This window comes from Temnothorax curvispinosus, unplaced genomic scaffold (assembly GCF_003070985.1).
Source record: "Temnothorax curvispinosus isolate PA1 unplaced genomic scaffold, ASM307098v1 QBEX01001437.1, whole genome shotgun sequence".
In the NCBI taxonomy this organism is placed as follows: domain Eukaryota; kingdom Metazoa; phylum Arthropoda; class Insecta; order Hymenoptera; family Formicidae; genus Temnothorax; species Temnothorax curvispinosus.
Genome location: NW_020211217.1, coordinates 45,249 through 66,769, shown reverse-complemented (window position 1 = coordinate 66,769; position 21,521 = coordinate 45,249). Strand labels below are relative to the sequence as shown.

At 43.1% G+C, this 21,521-nt stretch overlaps 1 protein-coding gene across 8 annotated transcripts in view; it reads left to right on the top strand.

Moving 5' to 3' along the window:
* The window catches only part of LOC112463596 (teneurin-a), a 332,312-nt gene that overhangs the window by 277,759 nt on the left and 33,032 nt on the right, over nt 1-21,521 (top strand). For all 8 annotated transcript variants that reach the window (XM_025030073.1, XM_025030099.1, XM_025030082.1 and 5 more), the window contains one exon: nt 18,306-18,583. In XM_025030073.1, coding sequence (XP_024885841.1) covers nt 18,306-18,583 — 278 coding nt within the window. The remainder of the gene's footprint in view (nt 1-18,305; nt 18,584-21,521) is intronic.

Below are 21,521 nucleotides of genomic sequence, written 5' to 3'. Positions count from 1 at the left end.
GAAATAGCGCTCAATAAAATAAATTCCTCTTCTCCATTGATATCACAAGCGTGTTGCTTGAACAATATTAAGTGGGAATCGTCAAGTTAAATTTTTATTTAACTATAAACACAGTTGGCTTCTCACTGAAAAAAAATCTGGTTGAATTAATTGGACATCTGGTGGAAAACGAACGAATCAGATTCTTTCAGCAACTAGAAATTTCAATTAATGCAACCAGAATTCCTGTTAATTCAATCAGATTCTGGTGGATTCAACCAGTATTTTCTGGTGGAAAATGAACGAACCGGATTTTTTTTCAGTGTAAGGTACAAAATATTTTAAATAAATGCAAGATTCGAAGAGTAAAACGAAGAACGATCTAAATGTCAAAAGCAGAAGAGATAAGTTATAGGGATTGAAGGTAAAACACACACAAATATGCCAATTTCGCTAAATAAATTATTATTATTCCGTATTATTCGTAAAATCGCCTGCGGATATCGTTTCTCGGTTCCCTTATTAAAATCTATTTTCGCCGCCTTTCACGTGCAACACTAAGACAATTCGCCGAAGTCGGAAACGTGTGTATTTAACGTTTCACGGCGCTATTCAACATTCATAACGGCATTAATAACGTGAGCACCGAGTCGAGGTGGCGGGCGCCTCTTTCTCTCACTCGCCTCCCCTTGGAAATATTTAGCTGCGAATCTCTCCGGCTGTGCGCGCGAAACGTCGTTCATTATTTTCCTCTCTCGGCCTCGCGGAATTCCGTACCGGGATAGAAGAAGCTTATATCGTGCCATCCGGGATAAGTTCCAGGGAAGCCGTAAAGTACACGCTCTTATAAAATATCGCCCGTAGATAGATTTGCAACAGATCGAACAGAGCTCGCGGGCATCATAAATCTTACGCGCCGATACAGTCGAGAGCGATAGCAAATAGAAGCACGCATACGTTTAGCCAAAACAGAGAGAGATATGTGTAGCTCGCATGAAACATCAACTGATGTAGGAGCGATTTTTTTTCTCTTTTTTTTTTTTTTAATGAAATAAGCGCGATTGTTTATGATGAATGATGTACAAATGCAGAAATATCGCGTAATTACATCTGTCCATGTATGAATAACATGAATTATTCTTTTATTGCAATTGTTTTACCCTTGCAAAGTATACATATAAAACTAAACTTTAAATTTTTTTGTATTATCATTGATAATATCTTGAATGATTAATTTAAAAGTTATGATAAAATTGTGTTCAACTGTTTTACTTGATTAAAATTAGATATTTCTATTTCTTGCATCATCAAATATATTTTGCAGCTTGAGAACTGAACATTTATGGTTAGAATCATTCTAAATCTTATAATATGATATAATTTTTAGAAGTGAATAAAAAGCGTAAAGTGCCGTAATTTCTACGGAAATATACAACGCTACAAATATATGAAAAGGAATGTATATAGTCGTTCATTATTTTGGTTGAGAAAATGTTATTATCGTTTTATTAAGCGCCCCAGGAGGCACGATCCAGAAGAAACAGGCAATTAGACATCATCGCGTGTATTGTCAACGGAGCTCGACAGGGCTAACAGGCTGAGTAATGACTGGCATTTTAGCCTTTGAATTATCATCAAGTGTACGTCCCTTCCGGCAACACAGAGCTGCAGGGAGAAGTGCGAGGCACGTGGCGCGCTCAACAAAGCTATTCGGCTATAAATAGAGTAATATTCCCGCGTAATGGTTAAACACAGAAAACGGCTCTCATCTAAAAATACAGAAGTTAAAACGAAAGCTGTGTTTAGCCGCGCCTGGTGTACTCGAACCCGCGGGTGGAGTGCGCGCGGTGCCAACGGAATTTACTGTTCCCGTTCGTTCTATTCGCGCGCGCGGAACGCGGAGCGAAAAGAGAACGAGAGGGTTTGCGGGATCCCGGCCGAGTCCGGTTCACCCGTCGCCGACCGAGGGAACGACCCTGCAGACAGAACATATATAATGCAGCGGACAATCGCAACCCTCGAAATTAGATTTACCCGGCTAAGGTTGTCGCAGAGGGTCGTAGGTCAGGCCTTTCCGGGACACCTGAAGAGTAAAGCGCCTCGAACGATATAGCTGGGGAACGATGCGGGAAGCGTTAATTATCAGAACTTGGGACGAGCTTGAGCAAACCTAATTTATATGAACGACGTGAAGTGGCCATTTCTTAGAAGTTAGTCGAATTGATCGGTTTTGGCGTAGCATCCTCGGAATATTTTGAACTATACGCATCAGCATTCTTGAATATAAATACGACGAAGTAATTATTTAAATAAACTTAATATAACATAAAAAGTTGAGATGATTGATATCTATCAGATTTATATCTCTCTATTGCTAATATAATTTATATTGGTAAACAAATTTTTTCTACGTGCGTATATGTGTGTTTCTGACGGTGAAAGATGGAGAAACGCTTTAACGAGATATCCCGTAAAACTTTTAGTACTGGGAGGGATGATTAATTATGTAAGAAAGAGTATAACGCCTGTCTGAAGAATAACAATAAACGCTCTTTCCGTGTTATTGCGAATAACATCGCCACTAACAAAAAAGCATGATTATAGTCGACACTCGTTAAATTACGTACACTTCGTATCTCGCTAAGCGACAGTTATTAATTACGTTTTGTCACAATACTATCACCGCGTCGACGCTACATATTTATTCATTAATTTATTAATTAATTACATTCTCGATCTCGTTAAATAATATTTATTAATTATTCTTCAGTGCAATTATTCTGTTGCGCACTCTAAATATACATTCATCAATTACATAAATGTGATTGTGATAACCGTCCGTGATTATATCTCTCTATTCCTTAATAATTCTCTTTTTAAAAATAAACTCCAAACAATCTCTGGATTATGAACTATGGATACACTCTGAATATTCAAATGGAAATAATAATAATAACTTCAACTTTATTGAATATATATAAATGTAAGTAAAGTTAATTAAAAGTGTAAAAGTACAAACGTGTAATAAACCGAACAATGAGGCTGCGATATGCATAATTAAATAATAACCGACTAAATTTTAACGGAAGTTCAATATTCGTACAACGCGCGTCTAAAGTCCTATAGATTCTAGATTTATGCAGTGTCGCACGTGAGTAAACCTAGCAAGGAACAAATTATTATTAATATGCCGGTTTGATTGACGAGATATATGCTTCATGTCAAACGATGGACTGCTAGAATGACAAAGCACCCACTTTCGGAGCATAACATGCTTCGCCGCTCGCACGCTGCACTAATATTGTTCGCAGGTTCCTTCAAACGACATTTATGAGATTGTACTCAAGTCAACATTGAGCGCACGTTAAATAAACAGACGCGAGAACGACGATCGCGATGATAATAACGCGACGTCGAAGGTGTACTCGAAGATATTTTCTCGTCGTATATAACCACATGGGCGGCTGGCTGTCCAATTGTGATCGCGCGTCTGATTACTCTGCACTATATGCCCCTAATCGTCGATCGATATTGAACGTGTCCGATCGGTGAAGAGATGGTGCTGGTTCTTCCGACATGTTTATTTTCAAATACATAGTGGAAGTAAAGACAAATTCTTCTCCGTTCGCTCCAATCCCTTTGCGCCGCGATTTTCCTTGCATCATCGAACCGTGGTCGGTGAAAAATCATCGCCATCAATGTTACCGCGGACGCGGTAACGATCCACAGTGGCGTTTGCCGCAATTCGTAAATGGTGTGAGCGAAGCTCATCGGTGACACGGCTGCCGCCGCTTTAACGCGACGTTATCATCATCGTTAGAGAAAAGACCGGCCTTCGGAGCGTCTTCCCTCTCTCTCTCTCTCTCTCATTCTCTCTCTCCCTTTTTTCGAATCGTTGTCTCGGCGCCGCGCGTCTCATTTCTACACAGACGTGTCGCACTCAAAATAATGACGCGCCACGGCGACATACGGCTCGCTGCCCTTCGACCCTTCCTCAAGCTCATCCGACCCGAAAGTCGTTACGTCTACGTATGTGGAAATGTCCCAGCCCCCGCCGCTATCTGCAATATCCTCCTAAGATTTTTCTTCATTACGTCGCGACCCGGCACGCCGGCTTTCTCGCTTTCTCTTATTCTTTCCCTCGTCCCGAGATGAAATTGAGTCCCGCCTTCGTGGAGCGAAAAGACACGGCGCAAGAACAAAAAGCCGAAGTGAGGGTGGATGAGAACGAAGCGGCACGGCGCGGCGGCGGAAGGCTCCGCGGTGTTGTGGACCGACTAAAAATATCAAATGGTATACGCTCCACGCTTTGTTTTCCACTTTGCTCCGTTCTGCCTCGGGGGCGACGCTTGACCGACGACGCCGTCGATTTCAGGATCCAATGGGGCGGCTGGCTATAACGATAAAGACATTTAGGAGTTTCGTCTCGCGATATCGCGCGTGCGAGTCTAGAGTTATCGGAGATCTTGCGCCGCGCCCGCCGCGCGTCTGCAAAATATTCTCTCTTTGCTTGTCTAATTCAATTTTTCTTAAAAGAAAGAGGAAGACACCGATTTGTAGAATTATACTATTCTGTACGTACCATGCGACAGCTACGTATCTACAGTTGTCGTGGATTCGAATAATATTCAGGAAGAAATGTAAAATGAGAATAAATATACGTGTGCATTTTTACGCCTAAAAAAATATATATTTAAACAGAGTCTCTCAAGGAAACGATATTTTTTACTGAAAAACAACTACATAAAATAACTAACTATACTAAATAAAATATTTTTGGAAAAACAAAAATTGCATGCGTTATATATATGTATTTGTCGCATGTTTTTTCTTTATTAAATATAAATAAAGTATACCCAAAACATGTTTTGTTTTTTTACTTTTTTCATAAAATCTCATCTGCTAAACATGAATTTTTCGAGTAGTAGAACAGCGCGCGTAGTCGATTATTACATCCAAAATTAAATTATATACTGTTTAATCTATCGTTCGACCAATTATGCGAGAGATATACAAATATTCCGCGAGATAATTATATAATTTCCGTATAGAAAATTAACCTAGAGGATTAAATGGCGATATTGTTACCGGAATCGATCATGCCATTATGAATAATTCAATAATTTCCCGCCATTCTTTGCGCATTTTTATATTTTTTCTTATTTTTCCCTGACCTCCCATCGACTTTGTCGTACAATTTTATTTTAGCAATACAGGTAAATAGTTGAATATTTAAGCTCCATTTATTCCTCGCGTTCACTTAAGAGACTCGAATCCAATAAGCGAATAAAAAATTAAAAAAAAATCCAATTTAATCGAATGTCGCAAGGGTCGCATGAAAGTTAATCGCTTGAGTGCAGAAAACACCAACGCTCTTCGAACTATGAGAACGCGCGGCGGGCACAGGGGAGGGGAGTGAAGAAGCTTCGTCGTGAGGTGAGACGACAAGGGAAAACACGGTGGAAGAGGGGAAACGAGACAGGGGGAACGAACGGAGCCGTGAGAGGACATTTTTGCATTATCGTCACGTGCGCGGTCTTATTACCGACACACGTGGTGTAATATTCTCCCCCTCATCTTCGCGTCGGTTCGCGGCTTTCTTCTTCGGCCCCGGCGCGACTTCACGTCGACTCACGCCGTTAGAGATGCGACAGGCGGTTCATTGCCACTGCCGGGGGAGCTGGTGGAGAGGGGCAGAGGGGGCCCGAGAGGATGATCGAATGTTACCAAAGTTTGCGAAGAGGCGTGAGGATGATACATCCATCCTCTCCCTCTCCCGCACCCTTTCGATTCCGCTCGCGTAGAAGTTCGCGCTCGCGTGAGAAGTCGGCGCGAAGGTCGGGCGGGTTGCCGTATATACGCGCGCGATCGCGCAGCTGGCATCGTCGTTGTCGAAGCCTCCTCCCCACGTGCCCTCCACGTTGCGCCTACGCCGGTATCCCGGATATCGTCCATCCGTGTCTTGCAATAACGGCTTCCGCACACACGGGGACTCGGACTCCCGGCCCACCGGGCCGTCGCCTTCTTTCCCCGATTTTCCCGACTCGACCGATCATCTCTAGCCGCGCCATCGAATCACCCCAGCGCCTTGTGTCGCGAGCGACAGTCGCGAGACGTGCTTCGACTTGGAAGCCGGAACGGTACGTCGTTACTGTCTGATGGGATCCATAAAGGTCGAGAGCGGCATATCCCATTTTTAAGGGATGTGCCGCTAATATATACGCATAACGCGCGCGTACCGCGCCCCTCGCGCGATAACCATCGACGTAAGTTTTTGAGGAAGGGCTCGTTTCGAGAGGAAAACTTCGCTCGCGGCGATGATACACTCCAATGGTTTATTTTTCTTATAGCCGCGAAATAAACTTTTCTGCGAGAGCAACACGCCCGATGAATATTGTATCGATTAATTTCTCGGCATTGTTTATTTAACTCAACGGCGCGATTACAAGGGGAATCGACTTCACCGTAGGAACAATTTTTAGTAGATTTAATCATGATAGAATTAAACTTTTCCCATTCTTGCTCTTCGCGTTGAAATTTCAATTATGCCCCTACTCCGCTTTTATATTATTATATCTTCTAAAATAAAACGGCCATCGTATTTTCTCCGGTTACGATTTCATCTCTGGCATACAGAAGGATTGAAATAATCGTCTCGTATATCATATTCATTTACTGAACGTATGCGAGGGACGCGTTTGTTACGCGAACGAACTCTGCTGCATGATTTTGAATATAGTATATCTGCCTTTTACGTGGCGTATAATTTCTGTACTAGGATGATAAAAACGTGCGCGGTATGTCCCTTTGTTATGTTTTACGCAGACCGTTGCTGTTAAATCAACGGAGTTTGTCATAATGAGAAAACTTGAAAGCTTCCTCGCAAGGAACAGTACGCTGCATTTATATCAAGTTAATCTCGCAACTAGCACTCGCAACAAATTTAGCGTTATTTTTGACCTTCTTTAACAGTGTACTTTTCACAAGAGAGAGAAAGTTTATCAAGGAAAGAAAATCTTAACATTGCAACATAGATGTTTCGTAATATTTTGCATACAACTTTAGATGTTATTATGTATCTTTGCGTTTTAAGTTTACGCTGTAAAAATTCGCGTCCCGGTTCTCTTATTTTCGACAATAAATGACATGAGTCAAACAACCGTGCAAGTAATCCTTATAGCTTAAAAGCAATAACTGACTAAATTCATTTAAAATAATATAATTCTGAAATTTGACGGTTAATAAAATATGTATCAGTACTTTCATCTCGTTTACGTTTCATTACGTTAAATATTTGGTATCGTATTTTTAAATGCATTATTTTCTATTTAAAACTGCGTGTAATGGAACGAAACTTGTCAGCACATTTTTAAGCTATATCTCCGAAATCGAATCGGTCTCAAAGTACACATATGTATTGTGTATATGTTTATGTATCTAATAATTCCGAATACATATGGGAAACTGTTTGAAAACGCGATGAGATATTGGGGAGAAGAGGATGAATGTTGCCATCTATGATGTTTCATAGAAAGCACTAGCGATTTTGCAAACTCACTTCAGTTGGCGAATCTAGTTCCCTAGAGAAATTGTATAGCGTAAAGCGCGAGAGGCGCGACGTATCGATATTCAATTCATGTAATTGCCGCGTGAAGAAGAAAGCGCGCGTGCATGCACAAGCTTGCGGCCCGGGCAACCGGCGTTATTCGTTTCTTGTTTGTCTAACAGTAAAGACATTTTTCTGACCTTCTGCCGTAATAATCTGAATTCGGTATTATATTGAATCCGAGTTATTGTAAACGACGAGTGTGATACTTGAAGTAACTGATTGAGAAGTCTGAGAGGATCTGAGGGACTGTAAGGAAAAGTACGAGGAGATCCGAGGGACTGTAATTGAAGCACGGCAGGACCAAGGCTCGATTCATTCGCCAACGTGTGAGAGATCGACGCCATTACTCCGTTTCTTGATGATGACGATGACGGCATAATATTGACGCCATTACTCCGTTTCTGGATGATGATTGATATGGATAAACGGAAAGGAAACGACTCTTCTAGAAGTGCTTCCACACACAGTGGACACTAGTAATCAGGTAACTCTTAGATTTCTGGGTAAGAATCATTGATCCTCATAAACAGTATCGGTTACGATCATTGATTCCAGAAATCTCGAGAGATCTACCGTCCAGTAAAGGACGTTGGAAAGGCTTCCGCGCTCCAGCGAAGCATTTGTAGACAGGAACGATAATCGTTCTTCTCCCTTGAGTACTCAAGTTTTTATTTACGGGTTGCAACCATTATTCAATTATTCATTCGTGTTATTTCATTATGGCCAAGTAAAGTAAAATATTTAAGATTACGACACGTTTAATGCTATTTTCTGTGATAGTTAATTCACATATATTTTGATACATATTGCGAAGTGATTCAATTGTTTGGTCGGTGCGAGCGAATGCATAAAAAGTTTACGATAATATATTTTGCCTCAATTGTTTTTGAACAAGATTCGCCATAAAGTTAACGTTCATTTATTAGAAATTGTATTCAACGGTGTTACACACAGAATGTTGATTCATGTGAAATACTTAAAGTTTTCGTTGCGAATCGTTGTGAATTAATGTGTTATTTACGGTTATTATTTAACGCATTATTCACTTATAAATATTTATATATAAGATTATTTTGGTTTATTACTAATTAAAATATCAGCTTCTGGTTATGTCTAATAGTCTGTTCAGTGATTAAATAATTGGAAGATATTTTCAAGTTATCATATCATAGTGATTCTTTAACTTTAATTACCTTGTGAAATATTGTTATTTTACGTTCCAAGTTTCAAACGGAAATTATACGTTTGACTAATGACTTATATGTTCTCTTCATTGAACGGACTATTACAATGTGAATTATATATATTATTTTGATTCATGGGATTCTTGAATTCCGCTATAATGACTTATGAATGTGATTAAATTTATTCTGCTATATTCTATAAATATATTATATATTTTGTCAACGATTAAAGATTAGTGTTTCCTTCACCGCCATAGCCCACGATCTTTACGGGTCGTGTACAGAAACAATTTCATTAATGTCTGTAAATTGCACGCTTGGTAGTTGCGCGACAAGCATGGCCAAGCCGATGATATTTGAGGGATGGATTGTGTGTGTGTGTGGATTGTATCGAGTATATTTCACAGCGCGATGGATTGAAGTTCGTACGGGGAAATGAAACGTTGGGAGTATCGATCCCAGTTGACACGAAGTCGAAAGAAAGGAAGATACGCCAGCAATAATTACTGATTATTATCACTTAAACTCAGACTTTTCATCTCGCAAAAGTCAATTATGTGATACGTAGTAAATTTAATCGCCCGTTGGTTCTCTTTCTCTCTGCCGTTGGAATTAGAAGAATCAATTAAAAAGTTACAATTAACCGATAACGATTGACGTGTAATCTGCCTTGAATGCGCATCACGTGAGCAATTTCGTCCGTTCGTCTCGGGCTGTTAAAGGCTAATTTGCGCACCCCGCAAAAGTCGATATTTTCGACGCATCGAGCAACCTTTGCATTGTGCGAGAAGAATATGCATCGTATCTTTCGCATATATACGTGGCGGGGAACAAATCTCCGCCTCTGGTATATACCTGGAATTCCTGGGCATTATATATATCTATATATATATATATATATACGTGTCTGGCGTCTATATATGTATATGTATATATATATGTATGCGTATATCTCTCCTCCGTATGTACGGAAAGATGGTGTTCAGAGCTTTTGCTCCTCGATGCAGAACCGCTTCCACCGGCTCGCGTCCACTGCATTATTCAATTCTGATCGCTCGCAATAAAGAAGCGGAATAAGGGACGCACAATCGCCCTAGCATACCGCCACATGGATCGCGGCGGGCACGTATGATATTTTTCTCACCAGGTACTTTTCATACGTCCACGTACGTGGTTGCAGTATTGATGTATGCGTATTGGTGACGATATACACGCGCGAGTATCGCTCGCGATTTCGATACTAAGGATCCACGTATACGCAGAATACATGCCTAATCGCCGCAATCTGTTTTAATAAGAAGAATCGAGACTATGTTAAGTTTCTGTTTCACGATTTCAAATATGTAAGTTCGCTTTCCGAGTAATAATACGTAGGAAAGTACGAAAAAGCGCGATACCTTTGACGCACGACCCGAGGTAATTGCATCGGTGAAGATTGTACCGATCAGGTTTCACTCGAAAGAGCCCGCTCGACGGAAATAAACTTCATGGCGGCGAACTCGTTAAAGAATGTAAAAACATACTCCGCCTTTGTACCACGCGAGACAGGATCTCGCCAGGATTTAGCGTCGAGGAACAGAAAATGCATTGTAATACAATATTTAGAGATTTTTCGCAGTGCAGTTCTCCTCGCGAAGTTATCATTTTTCGTTGAAAACTATCGGTTTTGCTGAAACGTGAAACTAAAGTAATCAGAATCATGCGGATATTATTTCGTGATTTTTATTAGGGAGTCTCCAGCGACGGCGGTTTGCGGAGAAATCGGTGAACTATTGACACGGAAATTCGAAGATAAAGAGAGACGTTCAGCGCGGGGAGAGGAAAAAGAAGGAGGAGAGGGAAACAGAGATGACATCCCTTATCGAGGCATGGGCCCCGGAATGGTTCGAGAAAGATTGGATTTTCGCTTCGAATACGCCGCGCCGCGCCGCGCCGCGTCTACGAGAGGCCGAGGGGATTCCTCTCACGTCTCGCGCGATTCTATCTCGCGGAACCTTGGCACGGAGTGATGCTCGGGCGAGATTCGCAGTCTCGCAATCGCAGTCGCAGCAAGCCGCTCGGGAAGTGATTTCGAGGCTAATGCATCGCCGCGTTAAAGATAACGCGGGGAAAACATGGGGCATCATCCCCCTTGAGCAAACTTGCCACAATACGCGCGGCGGTGGACGGCACGGGGGAGGAATCTTTATCGCGGAATTATGCAGCGAGATGAATCGCCAAATTCGTACGTCGTCTGCGATGAAGTAGGTCATGTCCGAGGAAAATTCCCGGGGAGGACTCCTGAATGTCGCGTAAGCGGGAATCGATGGCAATGGCCCAGCCAGAAGTCGAGCATGAGGCTTGCAGCGCAAAATGAAGAGAACAGGAGAACACTGTAATAATCACGTCTAATCCGTTTTATATATTTATCACACAGTTGGAAATTATTTCGGGAGAGAATAATAGATCGCCGTAAAAATACGACCTGAGGAAAACACGTTTGTCCCCGTACAAATCGGCGGTGCGCGGTCGATGACTCGCGGCGGGAGAATCTTTATCGCGGAATTATGCAGCGCGACGAGTCGTCGACCTCAGATTTTGTCTACGATAAAACGGAACGATGTCCGAGGAAAATTTTGGGAGGAAGTATTTGCCCGCCAAAAGATCTCAAAATAAAAATCTAGGAGGAATTTTGACACAAGATTAAATAAATGGAAGAAATAATTTCGATTTAAATTCATGTTTATTATTTATATTATAGTGCAATATTCATATAACGTTTCATTGTCATTGTCTTCTATTTACTCGTATCAACAATATAAAATCCCAAATGATTGAACAACCTAGCGTATTTTAGAGACGATAATTTAGGGATTGCTGCGCCGACAATTGGACGTTCGTTAGATTTAATTTCTCTTTTAGATCATCTACTATACATTAATTGCCAGAAGCACGGAATTATTTTGCTTATATGCGCGTGCAAAAATCGACATGGTTCTCTGTGCGACCCGTACTGGCAAATTGAAGTACCAAGATAAATTACATATTTCTGATTATGGATAAAACTTTAAAAAATATTTTAAAGATTCATCTCCCTTTTTGAGACTCCACACTCCACAGAAGTACGAAGTGCAACTCTTGCGACCGCGAGATTTTTACAAGCGATAAAGCAATCGGAGGCGAAGCTTCGCCAATGCTCTCGTCTTCTCTTATCGGGATATCGTCACGGACTCCGATTTCTGCGTGTCGGAGCACTCGGAGCACAGACGCGCGCCCTCGTTTTCCCTGGCGCGCGCGCACGCGCGCGCAGCTGGTGTTCTTTTAACACGATGCCGGATGGCAATAAACCACGGGAACTGGTTGGCGCACGGCCGGCGAAGAAGAGGAGGCACGGGATTTACGCGGGATTGTATTACCGGGCGGGGTGTAGCCAGCTGCTCGGTGTCGCGTTTTATAACGTTACGACTGACATTAGCTCTCTCCGGCATGTCCCTCACGTTACTCGCTCGTATGCGGCCACAATGGGCGCGAGTCTCGCGCTCGTTTAGAACCGCGGCCGGGCCATTAACACCGCCATTCTTACCGATCGTTCGCACGACAGCCTTGCGAGACCGGGACGACTGTCGTCGCCTGATAGTGGCGATGGCCCGTAGGGCAATAGACGCGGAGAGATCGTAACTCCCTCGCGAACTGTGGGATTTACGGAAAAAAGCTTTTAGCCTCGACAGCGCATTATCATTGCTTTATCTCGCGAGCGGGAGAGCGAGCATTTGGTAGTATTTTTGACGATTGTAATTAGTTTAATATAACGATACGTACATATAGCGCGCGACGCGTACGCACGAATAGACGTATATCCATAGAAGCATATCAGTTTCACCGCGCGGGAAACATTCACGGAGATTTCATTTCACGATATTACTCAGGCTTACGGTAGCTTTATGCGAAATATGAGAAAATCCTCAAAAATGATATTGCGACATAAATTTCACCCGGAGCAATCTGATAACTTCTTGCAGAGGTATTACTTGGGCTTGCTGCTAGTTTGTACATGATGTATAAAAATATGCGAGGATCTATTTTGTTGGAAGATTTCGTGAATGCAAACTTATGAAGCAACTTGTAGCTAAGCCCAAAATCTTCCCCGTCCTTTTCATCCCATTTTATCGACTTTTTTTTTCTTCGTACACGAAGATTGACAGGATTGTCAGAAGTGATTGACAAGGTCTCTCGTCAAATCTCGCGATCTATGGCGTTTCCCATCCATCTTTCATTGGAAAATAACTCGTGTTCCGTTCGCGGCAAACATTCTATTCTCCATGATAACGTTAAAATTAATATCCAGACGCAAACGTGAAATTTAGCTAAAGATAATAGACATAAAGCTTGACGTCGAGCGCGTAGTTTACGAGGCGCCTTGCAGTCTTAAAATCGTAATACCGCGGAATCTTCGCGGCACAGTCACTCTGAATATTCAGTGGTATCGCACTTATTATTACTGTGTGCCGAGAAACGCATACAAGAGCTGCGCCGCCGCCGCCGCCGCGCCGCGAGGCGGTACACACTCTCTCTCTCTTCCTTCCTCCATTCCTCCCGCTATCTCGGAGTGGTAATCGAGCGATTAAAATTATAATCTCGGCGTAATCACGCCGTTCCATTACCGCACATAGTACGCGCGCGTGCGCGTGCGCGTGCACGGGCGAGCGCTCGCTCGCTCGCGCGCCCAGACCCGCGCGCGTCTAATTAATATTAAAAGGCCGAAATTAATAATTAGAGGCGTCGCGCTAGCGGCGAGAAAGCAGGCGGCGGCTGTCGGAAGGCGCGGCTCGGCGCGCAGCTACGCGCCGACGTGCCCTCCGCGGAACAATGGCTGCGAAAGCAGACTTCATTATCCCCCGGGCGTGTTAGCAACGATCGTAATTTTTCACCTGAGAGTGGGATTCAATTTCAACTGCGGCGCGTCGTGTTACCTGTGTCTCTCTCTCTTTCTCTGTCTCTCTCTCTCTCTCTCTCTGTCACCTTATCTTCCCTTTGAAACGCGTTTGGCTGGACCCGCGCGCGGACCGGGGTATCAGATTTTTATTAGGATTCTTTCTACGTGTACCTCCTACGGGACCCACGGTAACGTTCCTCAACGTCGACAATCGTCGTACCTTAGAACGCGCTTCGTCTGCGCTACGCGATCTCGGGGGAGATCGCAGATAAGCGCCGCTCGTGACAAACGATCGAGTATCAGCAGCCTCCGAAATTTTTCACGCCTCTTCTCGGAAGGATCCATTATGTTTTCTAGCGGTCGGGGACTACCCGAAGTAACGTCGCTACGGTATAGGTATCACTTCTGATGATAGATAAGTTCGAACAAAAGAATTTATAAAGGGACAGAGGAAGAGATGGGTATTGAAGATTTCATAGGGAATGTATTCATTATTAGATGTAGAGAGGAACCTGTGAAAGTAGTGGCAGAAAAATGTAAAGATAAGTATCTTATCTGCGGGATTATTGTCCTATTTTTCATACTCGAAAGAGATTGAAATTCGAACAATTCGACAGATGAAATAATGAATAATTAGAAGAAAATTGAAGATAAATTTATATATACGTCCCACTTTAATAATTTAATAACTAATAATTAAATTAATAATTAATTTAATAAAGTACATCGAAAATGAAAAGAGAATAGAGTGGACTTCACTCGGATATTTGCTCGATATTTAATATCGGTCTTAACGCGCGTTTTCCATTTCTTTCGAAGACCATCCCGTCATCCGTTAAACGCCAATGAAGGGCGCGTGACACTGGGTAGCTTTCGAAGTTTGGAATGGTGTAGGAACTATACACAGGCACTCGTCGCTGCCAATCGTTCCTGCGATGGAACATGCGTTACATCATAATTGGATCACACGCTCGATTCTATCCTCAGCCCGCGCAGCTGGAACAGTCCAATCTTCCACTCAGACGACACTCAACTCAATATGTGGCAGCAACGCCGCTCGCAATTACCTCTTTAACTTCCAATATATCAGACAGCCGTCCAATTGGTTTAATCGGTGGAGGTGTTTTGTGTTTTGTACACGTACATACAATCCACGTCCACTGCCATCGACGTTGCCCGGTTGGAGTAGCTACCTGCTTAAAGCGACGGTGGGTTCTTTCGTGACCGGACTACGACTTAACTTAGATCAGGAACATTCTAACTTCGCAGCGGGACTGCGTAATCCGGCCAGGTTGCTGACGATCAAACTCGGCGCTCCTCGACCCACTTTTACATTGGTTAAAGGAGCATCCGCACGTTTTCGAACTTCCTTCCCGAAAGTCGTGCCGCGGCAACTTCGCGCTTTAGCTTTACGCTTACGCTCCCCGAGTTAGATTAAGCTGTCACAAGAAAAATCGCAGACCGTTTGAATCAAAGGGAAGAGGGATTTGAGATCTGCAATTTCTCATTCCCGAGCATTCCGGCAATCTCGAAGAATTTTCGTAAATTCTCGCGATAGATAAAAAATTGCGTAGCGACACCTTTTTATAATTAGAAATGCCGTTTGCATTCAAATGTGATACAGCTAATTGTAAGGTAGTAGTGTAATCTTCCGTTGAAGCTTCGGCAGGAATTCATATTTCTCTCACGTTCCCTTCGCCGCTACTAACGATAATTAGCGAAGAAAGAGCCGTACGTCGTGACCGAGCGGAGGACGGACCAACCGGTAACTTAATCCATCGTATCGATTAGGAAATATAACCCAATTTCAGCTAACCGATTTACTCGCACAAATGGATTAACCCGGCTTGGAGAGGGGCCACGGCGTGAACACGCCGAATTGCTGCTTACTCCGTTCTTCCGCAGTGCTATCCCCGGCTTTGCTATCTCTCCTTTTTCCTCGTTTATCTTGTTTTCAGCCACTCCCCTCGCTTCATTTGTCTGTTACGTGCAATCAAGAATCCAGTTGTCCCGACCGGAGCGTCGTACATCTATCCGGAGGCTCTTAGCCGGGTCAGGGAGTTAGATTTATTTATTTCCCAGAAAAAAAATTTCTAGAGCTTCACTTCGGGAAATCTAGCGGAATACGGAAGTAATCGCGAACCGTTATAAATTAATCATGAGAGTTAATTAATGCGTAAAAGAGAAAAAGTATTTCCAGCAAACTAATTCAATCAATAATAGAGTAATGTATACATATAAGAGAGGTTCAAAGAAAATATTATTAATATTAATAAAACAAAAAATATAGAAACATTTATTAGCTATTTTATGTTGGACTATTGATCTTGCTGGCAGAACATTTATTTTTAAATTAGTTGACGACTATAAGTAGATAAAAAGAAAAATTGTGCGCAATCTTCTTGAAACTTCTATTCAAAGTTGTATATTTTTATTAAATCATTTCTGCAATTGAATTATATTTGAAATATATCTACTTAATCGCGCGGACGATTCAGAGATGAAGTAAGACTACCTTTGGCCATCTTCCAACTTAGAAAAAAAAATTCCCATTATTTCGCCATTAAGTTTTTTCCTCCCCCAATTTTTGTCGGACGTTGAGCACACCGATACTTTTAGTAAATTAATTTTACGCCGCTTCGTTCCTAAGTTAATGATGCCGAGGAAAAAGTAATATTTATTACGCGGGATTCCTTCTCTCGCGCGTATCTTCTTTTTTTCTGCGTCGCCGTGTAAGAACGCCCGGGACTTTTGCCAGTGATATTTTTTCACGTCATGTCTGATTGCTTCCTGCTCTAGAAAATATGAGCGGACATTTATAGGATCGCGAAGCGGGATCTAAGCGTGATTATTTATGGTATTTGTCACAGACGGGGTTTATTAAGCAACTTATAAATTACGCGCGGCATACACGACATCTCAACGGATTCCTTCAAAGGGGGATGATGGAAACGCTTATCTCTAAACTCTGCAAGATGTCTGTCTCACAGCTTATCTTTAGAATTTTCTTTCCTATCATCTATCATTCTTTGACAAATCTTTCGCAGTTTAAAGAGAATGAAAAATTGCAAACTGAAATAAACGTTCGAATTAGATACGTTCTGAAGAAAAAAGTAATTTGTTCTATACTTACGATTAAAATATTATTCTTAAAATATCTATATTTTTGGAATCATGAGAATAGAGAAAACTAAATTTTAACATTCGATCGAATTGATTTCTGCTGAATAAATAAAGAAAATCATTCGACTGTTTCAACGTTTCTGGAGACAACTAGTATTTCACGATCGATATATCGTAAGTGTTACCTCCAGGAAATATCTTTTTAAACCACTTTAAATCACTTCGCTTACATCCCGTGAAAATGAAACGTTACCTTAAGGCGATAAGTTCGGGATTAAATCCCAACGTTCTGACTGCTTTCGAACTGGCGTCGAACCTGGCGTAAAACCGACTCGAAAGAGATTTTTCGTAAGCATTCGATTCTCAAGCAGCCGCGCCTCGTGTTCGGGGCTTTATACTACGTGAATTTTTAAGCGGAAAATCCAATATTGGCGCCGCGGCGCATTGTTAAGTTCCCGCTTGTTTCCTTTTTCTGGTCTGGCTTCAAGTCCTCCCCTTTTGCCCTTCCCTCTATCCTCTCGTCCCTACCAGAGACGTACTGTCAATCGAGTTATTCTTACGGGATTTCAGCCGCGGCGCGCGCATAATGCTATTCATGAGTCCGCATGATTATCGGAAAACTATATTTATCCTAGGCACCATATTAAATCCCTGTTTCGACGTTGGCCTCTCATCCGGTCCGGCTATTGGCCACGCTTATCCCGGTGCCTCGCGACGAGGGGGACGAAGATAAATATCGTCGATGATGAAAATAAAATCCTTGACACGGGTCCGACGGCTAGGGCCTGAACCTCGCCGGTCACCCCCGCGCGAACGTCATTCCCCGAAAAGCCCGCTGGTTTTCGTGCGTCTCGTGCGGGCGATATACGGCACACGCACACGCGGCCTGCTATGTCGGGCTTAATGGCGGCATCTGCATCTTTTATAAGCACGGCGTTATCTGCATCCCCGGACGCGCGTTGCCGATGCCCCGATGGTCTATGTACCACGACGCGATCGCCGTCGCCTCCGCCTGGCACACGTGCGCCGAACAGATACCGGTCATCGATTTATCGCCGGTGCGTATCGCCCTCGGAGCGACGTCGGATCAAGCGGAGCCCGCGCGTACGCGCAGTCAACTCTCCCATTTATTACCCCCGACGTCGCACCGATACATGCCGACGAGTATCGGCATGAATTTAACTAATAATCAGCAGTAACCAAGACACATGGGAGATACTAATCGACGTCTCGGCTCCATTCTGATTCGCAATCGCACGGACGATTTGTCATCGTCGGGCGATCATTCGATCTCGCGCAGGTATTAATCGCGACGATCGATTCGTCGAGATGACCCGAGGTAACCTGATTAAGACGTATCATCTTGCGTAATTTAACACATATATACACGTGTATATTACGGCGGAGCGTAATCATGCGGTTTCACGATATAACGTTACTTCCATCGCGTCTCTCTAAGACGCGTATCCTAACACTCGGTTATTTCTTGTTGTTTCAGGCTTCCGCCACCGCAACAGCAGGTGACGGTGGGCTCACTGGGCGGCGGTTTAGGCGGCGCCGGAAATGGCGGTACCGCCACAGTAGGCGCGCAAGGCCAGGCTATGGTGATGCCGGGTTTTCCGCTTCGTGCCGCAGCGGTGCCGCACTACTCCCCGTATTCGCCGTCGCGCTTTCACATCGACAAACGTTGTCAGCACAGGTGCTCCTGGAAATGCTTCTCGATCGCCCTGATCCTCTTGGCCGTGGCGCTGACGGCGATGCTGGCGTACTTTGCTGGTAAGTGATCGTCGCCTTAAACCCTCTCAACAAACCTTTTATTTCGAAGCTTCGAACGCGATCGTGCGGCTCCGCTACGCCGAATATATCGCGGCCGATTTTAGATTGAATGAAAGTCTGATTAGATTAATGTGAACTGAAGCTGAACTATAAAGATATAACCAGATCTATATCTGTAATGCACGAAGAGGATGAGGGACAGCTATTTAATGCAGCCATTTCATAAATAATATTTGCCTCAATGTAAATTTGAATGAACCGTTTTTATTAGTCCCAGAGCGCACGTCCGAGTCGTAACATAGCCGGCGGCGGATAGTCCGCGCAATTCTATTGCTGGCTGACCCGAAATTCACGGTACAATAATTCATTATTAACTTGCAAATCTGGTTACGACTAACCCAACCCACCTAATGCTAAAATCCATCGGAACGTCGGCATTACTGCACCATGCTAATCCCTGTACGCACAGAGGGGGATTATACATATGACTGACACCATAACATTCCGCGTGAAGGCATGACGAATTTCACGTAATCATGCAAATCATAACTAAATGAGATTCACAAATATTAGCGGACGTAAAATTCGTATTTTCGCTCGGGTTTCTAAAGACAAAAAAAAATTGTTAAGAGCGAGGCAAACTAATTTATTTGTAAAAAGGCTCCGTTTTCGATGTGCCGTAATAACAATTTTTTATGCGGTCGCGCGGTTTAGATAATATACACGAAATTTAATAAACACAAAAACAGAGTCAGATGAACAAAGCATGAAATTAATAAAAAGGACGGCAGAATTAATTAAATTCTTACGAAAAAAAGAGAGAAAGTAACCTATTCGGAATATTATACAATGCAGCTGTATATTACGTTTGTTCGCACATTATGCATACATTAACATTTTTCTTGCAATGTCGGTGCACGTAATATTACCGCAGCAATATTATTTTACGATTGACCTTTAAACACTACGTTTCCTAATGATAGAAGCAGTTTTGAGTTATAAAATCCGGTTTATTTTAAATGTTATGTTGAAACATTTCTTGCGAAGAGATTATTACCGAATTCATTTTGTTTTATAGATTTTCGAAATACTGCATTAAAAAAATTATTTTCACAATGTCTGCTGTCTGTTAAAGAAGAATGTTTACATGATATACATAAAAAGGAAATATAAATGTAACATCTTATAAACACATTTTCCTGCACTTACTAAAATTGTTTCGCTTTTAATCTTAAATTTATGTTCTCTTATTGTTGAATTATTATTATAATCATAACAGTAGAACAGAATAACACTTTGATCGTGTGCAAACGATGTATATAGCCGTATTCGGGAAAATTAAATACTGTTTAACGGCGGAAGTCCGGATGTTCTGTAGGAAGCGTAGCTACGTAACATTGCCAGCGTAATGGTTCATTTAACGCGGAGTGGTTGGCTCCATCCGGTTAGGGAGAGGCAAAAATATTGCCCGTCGATAGCGAGGAAGCGTTCCCGTGGCATGGGGTGCGTTTTACCCGTAACACTCGTAGTTGAGAAACTACACACCGTAGCGCGTCACAGAGTCGGGGAAAAGGGTGAACGCATTCGTGTATGAATCGATACCACGCCTTTCTATCCGTTAATAACAGTAACAGGGAGTCGCAGGAGACACTGCAGAAAGGTACTTTACACAACAACAACAACAACACGTCAGCGTGTGTGTGTGCCTTTGACGTTTATATCATTGATTTCAAAATTTTCAAATTTTCTGTTATATTTGCTGAGAGAAAACAGATTGTCAGAATTTAAAAGTACGTGTCTTTGCTAAACGAATCGGGCAATTTCCCAGGGCAATGGCCTACCCGACAAATCGATATCCGTGCAACTAACGGCGCACTACCTCGGTACGCCCTACGGCTAACATTGGTAAACTTTGCTGCATAAATAACAACGCGGCGAAAACCGCGCGATGTGTGTAAACGTGAAATCTTATTGAAGCTAAACACTACGACGACATTCTTGCCGTTGGTAGCCGGCTCTATTAACGAGCTTTCGCGGCAAGAAAACGAAAGACAAATCGTCCCCTCGTTGATCCGCGTCGTTAAGATCAACGTTGAAAGAACACCACGTTAGGTTATCACGTTACTGCAAAAAGGTCTTGGAAAATGGCTCCACCAGGTCCGTTATGCTAATGCAGGAGCCAACGGGGTGCGAGGCCGAAGATACGCGGCGGACGGGCCTGAAGATCGCTGCATCTCCACTCGGTGCCGAGTCCGATTAGAGGAATTAATGCTTGCCTGTTATCAGCGCGCAACAGAAAGGAACCTGCTTTCCTCCCTCTCCGCCCTTTCCGCCTTCACGCAAATCGTGTTTTTGCATTTTCGCTAAAAATCCGAAAATCCGTACGATAATCACGGTCCGACTTGCGAACGTATTAGACTTCATCATCCAAAGTCGCAGGGACTAAGGGGGTTTGACGGGAGAACGAAGGGATGCGAGTAGCTGGGCAATGTGTTCCGCGAATCTATGTAACACCCCTCCGCTTCTCCTGGTGGAACTGTCCACCCCGACTTCGGCGTCCATGTTCTTCTTCCACCTCCCGTCCTGCGTGTCGCAGGAAGAGAGAGAGATAGAGAGAGAGAGAGGGGGGGGGAGATGGTAGAGACTGCAAAGTCGATTCTCGGCCTCGAGGAGACTCTACTCGCCAGCTGTTATTTCTGCATTCCAGTAAATCGAGTCTGGAATCCAATCTGCCTGTTTGCTACTGCATCCAAACTACCCCGCAGCTCCGGCGTTACCTCTCTCCGTCCTCCCTCGCGCTCGCGTCTCTTTTACGGTCGTTGCAGGTCCGTCTACCCTCTCTCGCCGCGAGCGCACACACACACACACTGCGACTATAGGTATATGCGCGCACACGCACACGCTGCGAGACTCACGAAGCCGTGTGCGCGAACCCTCC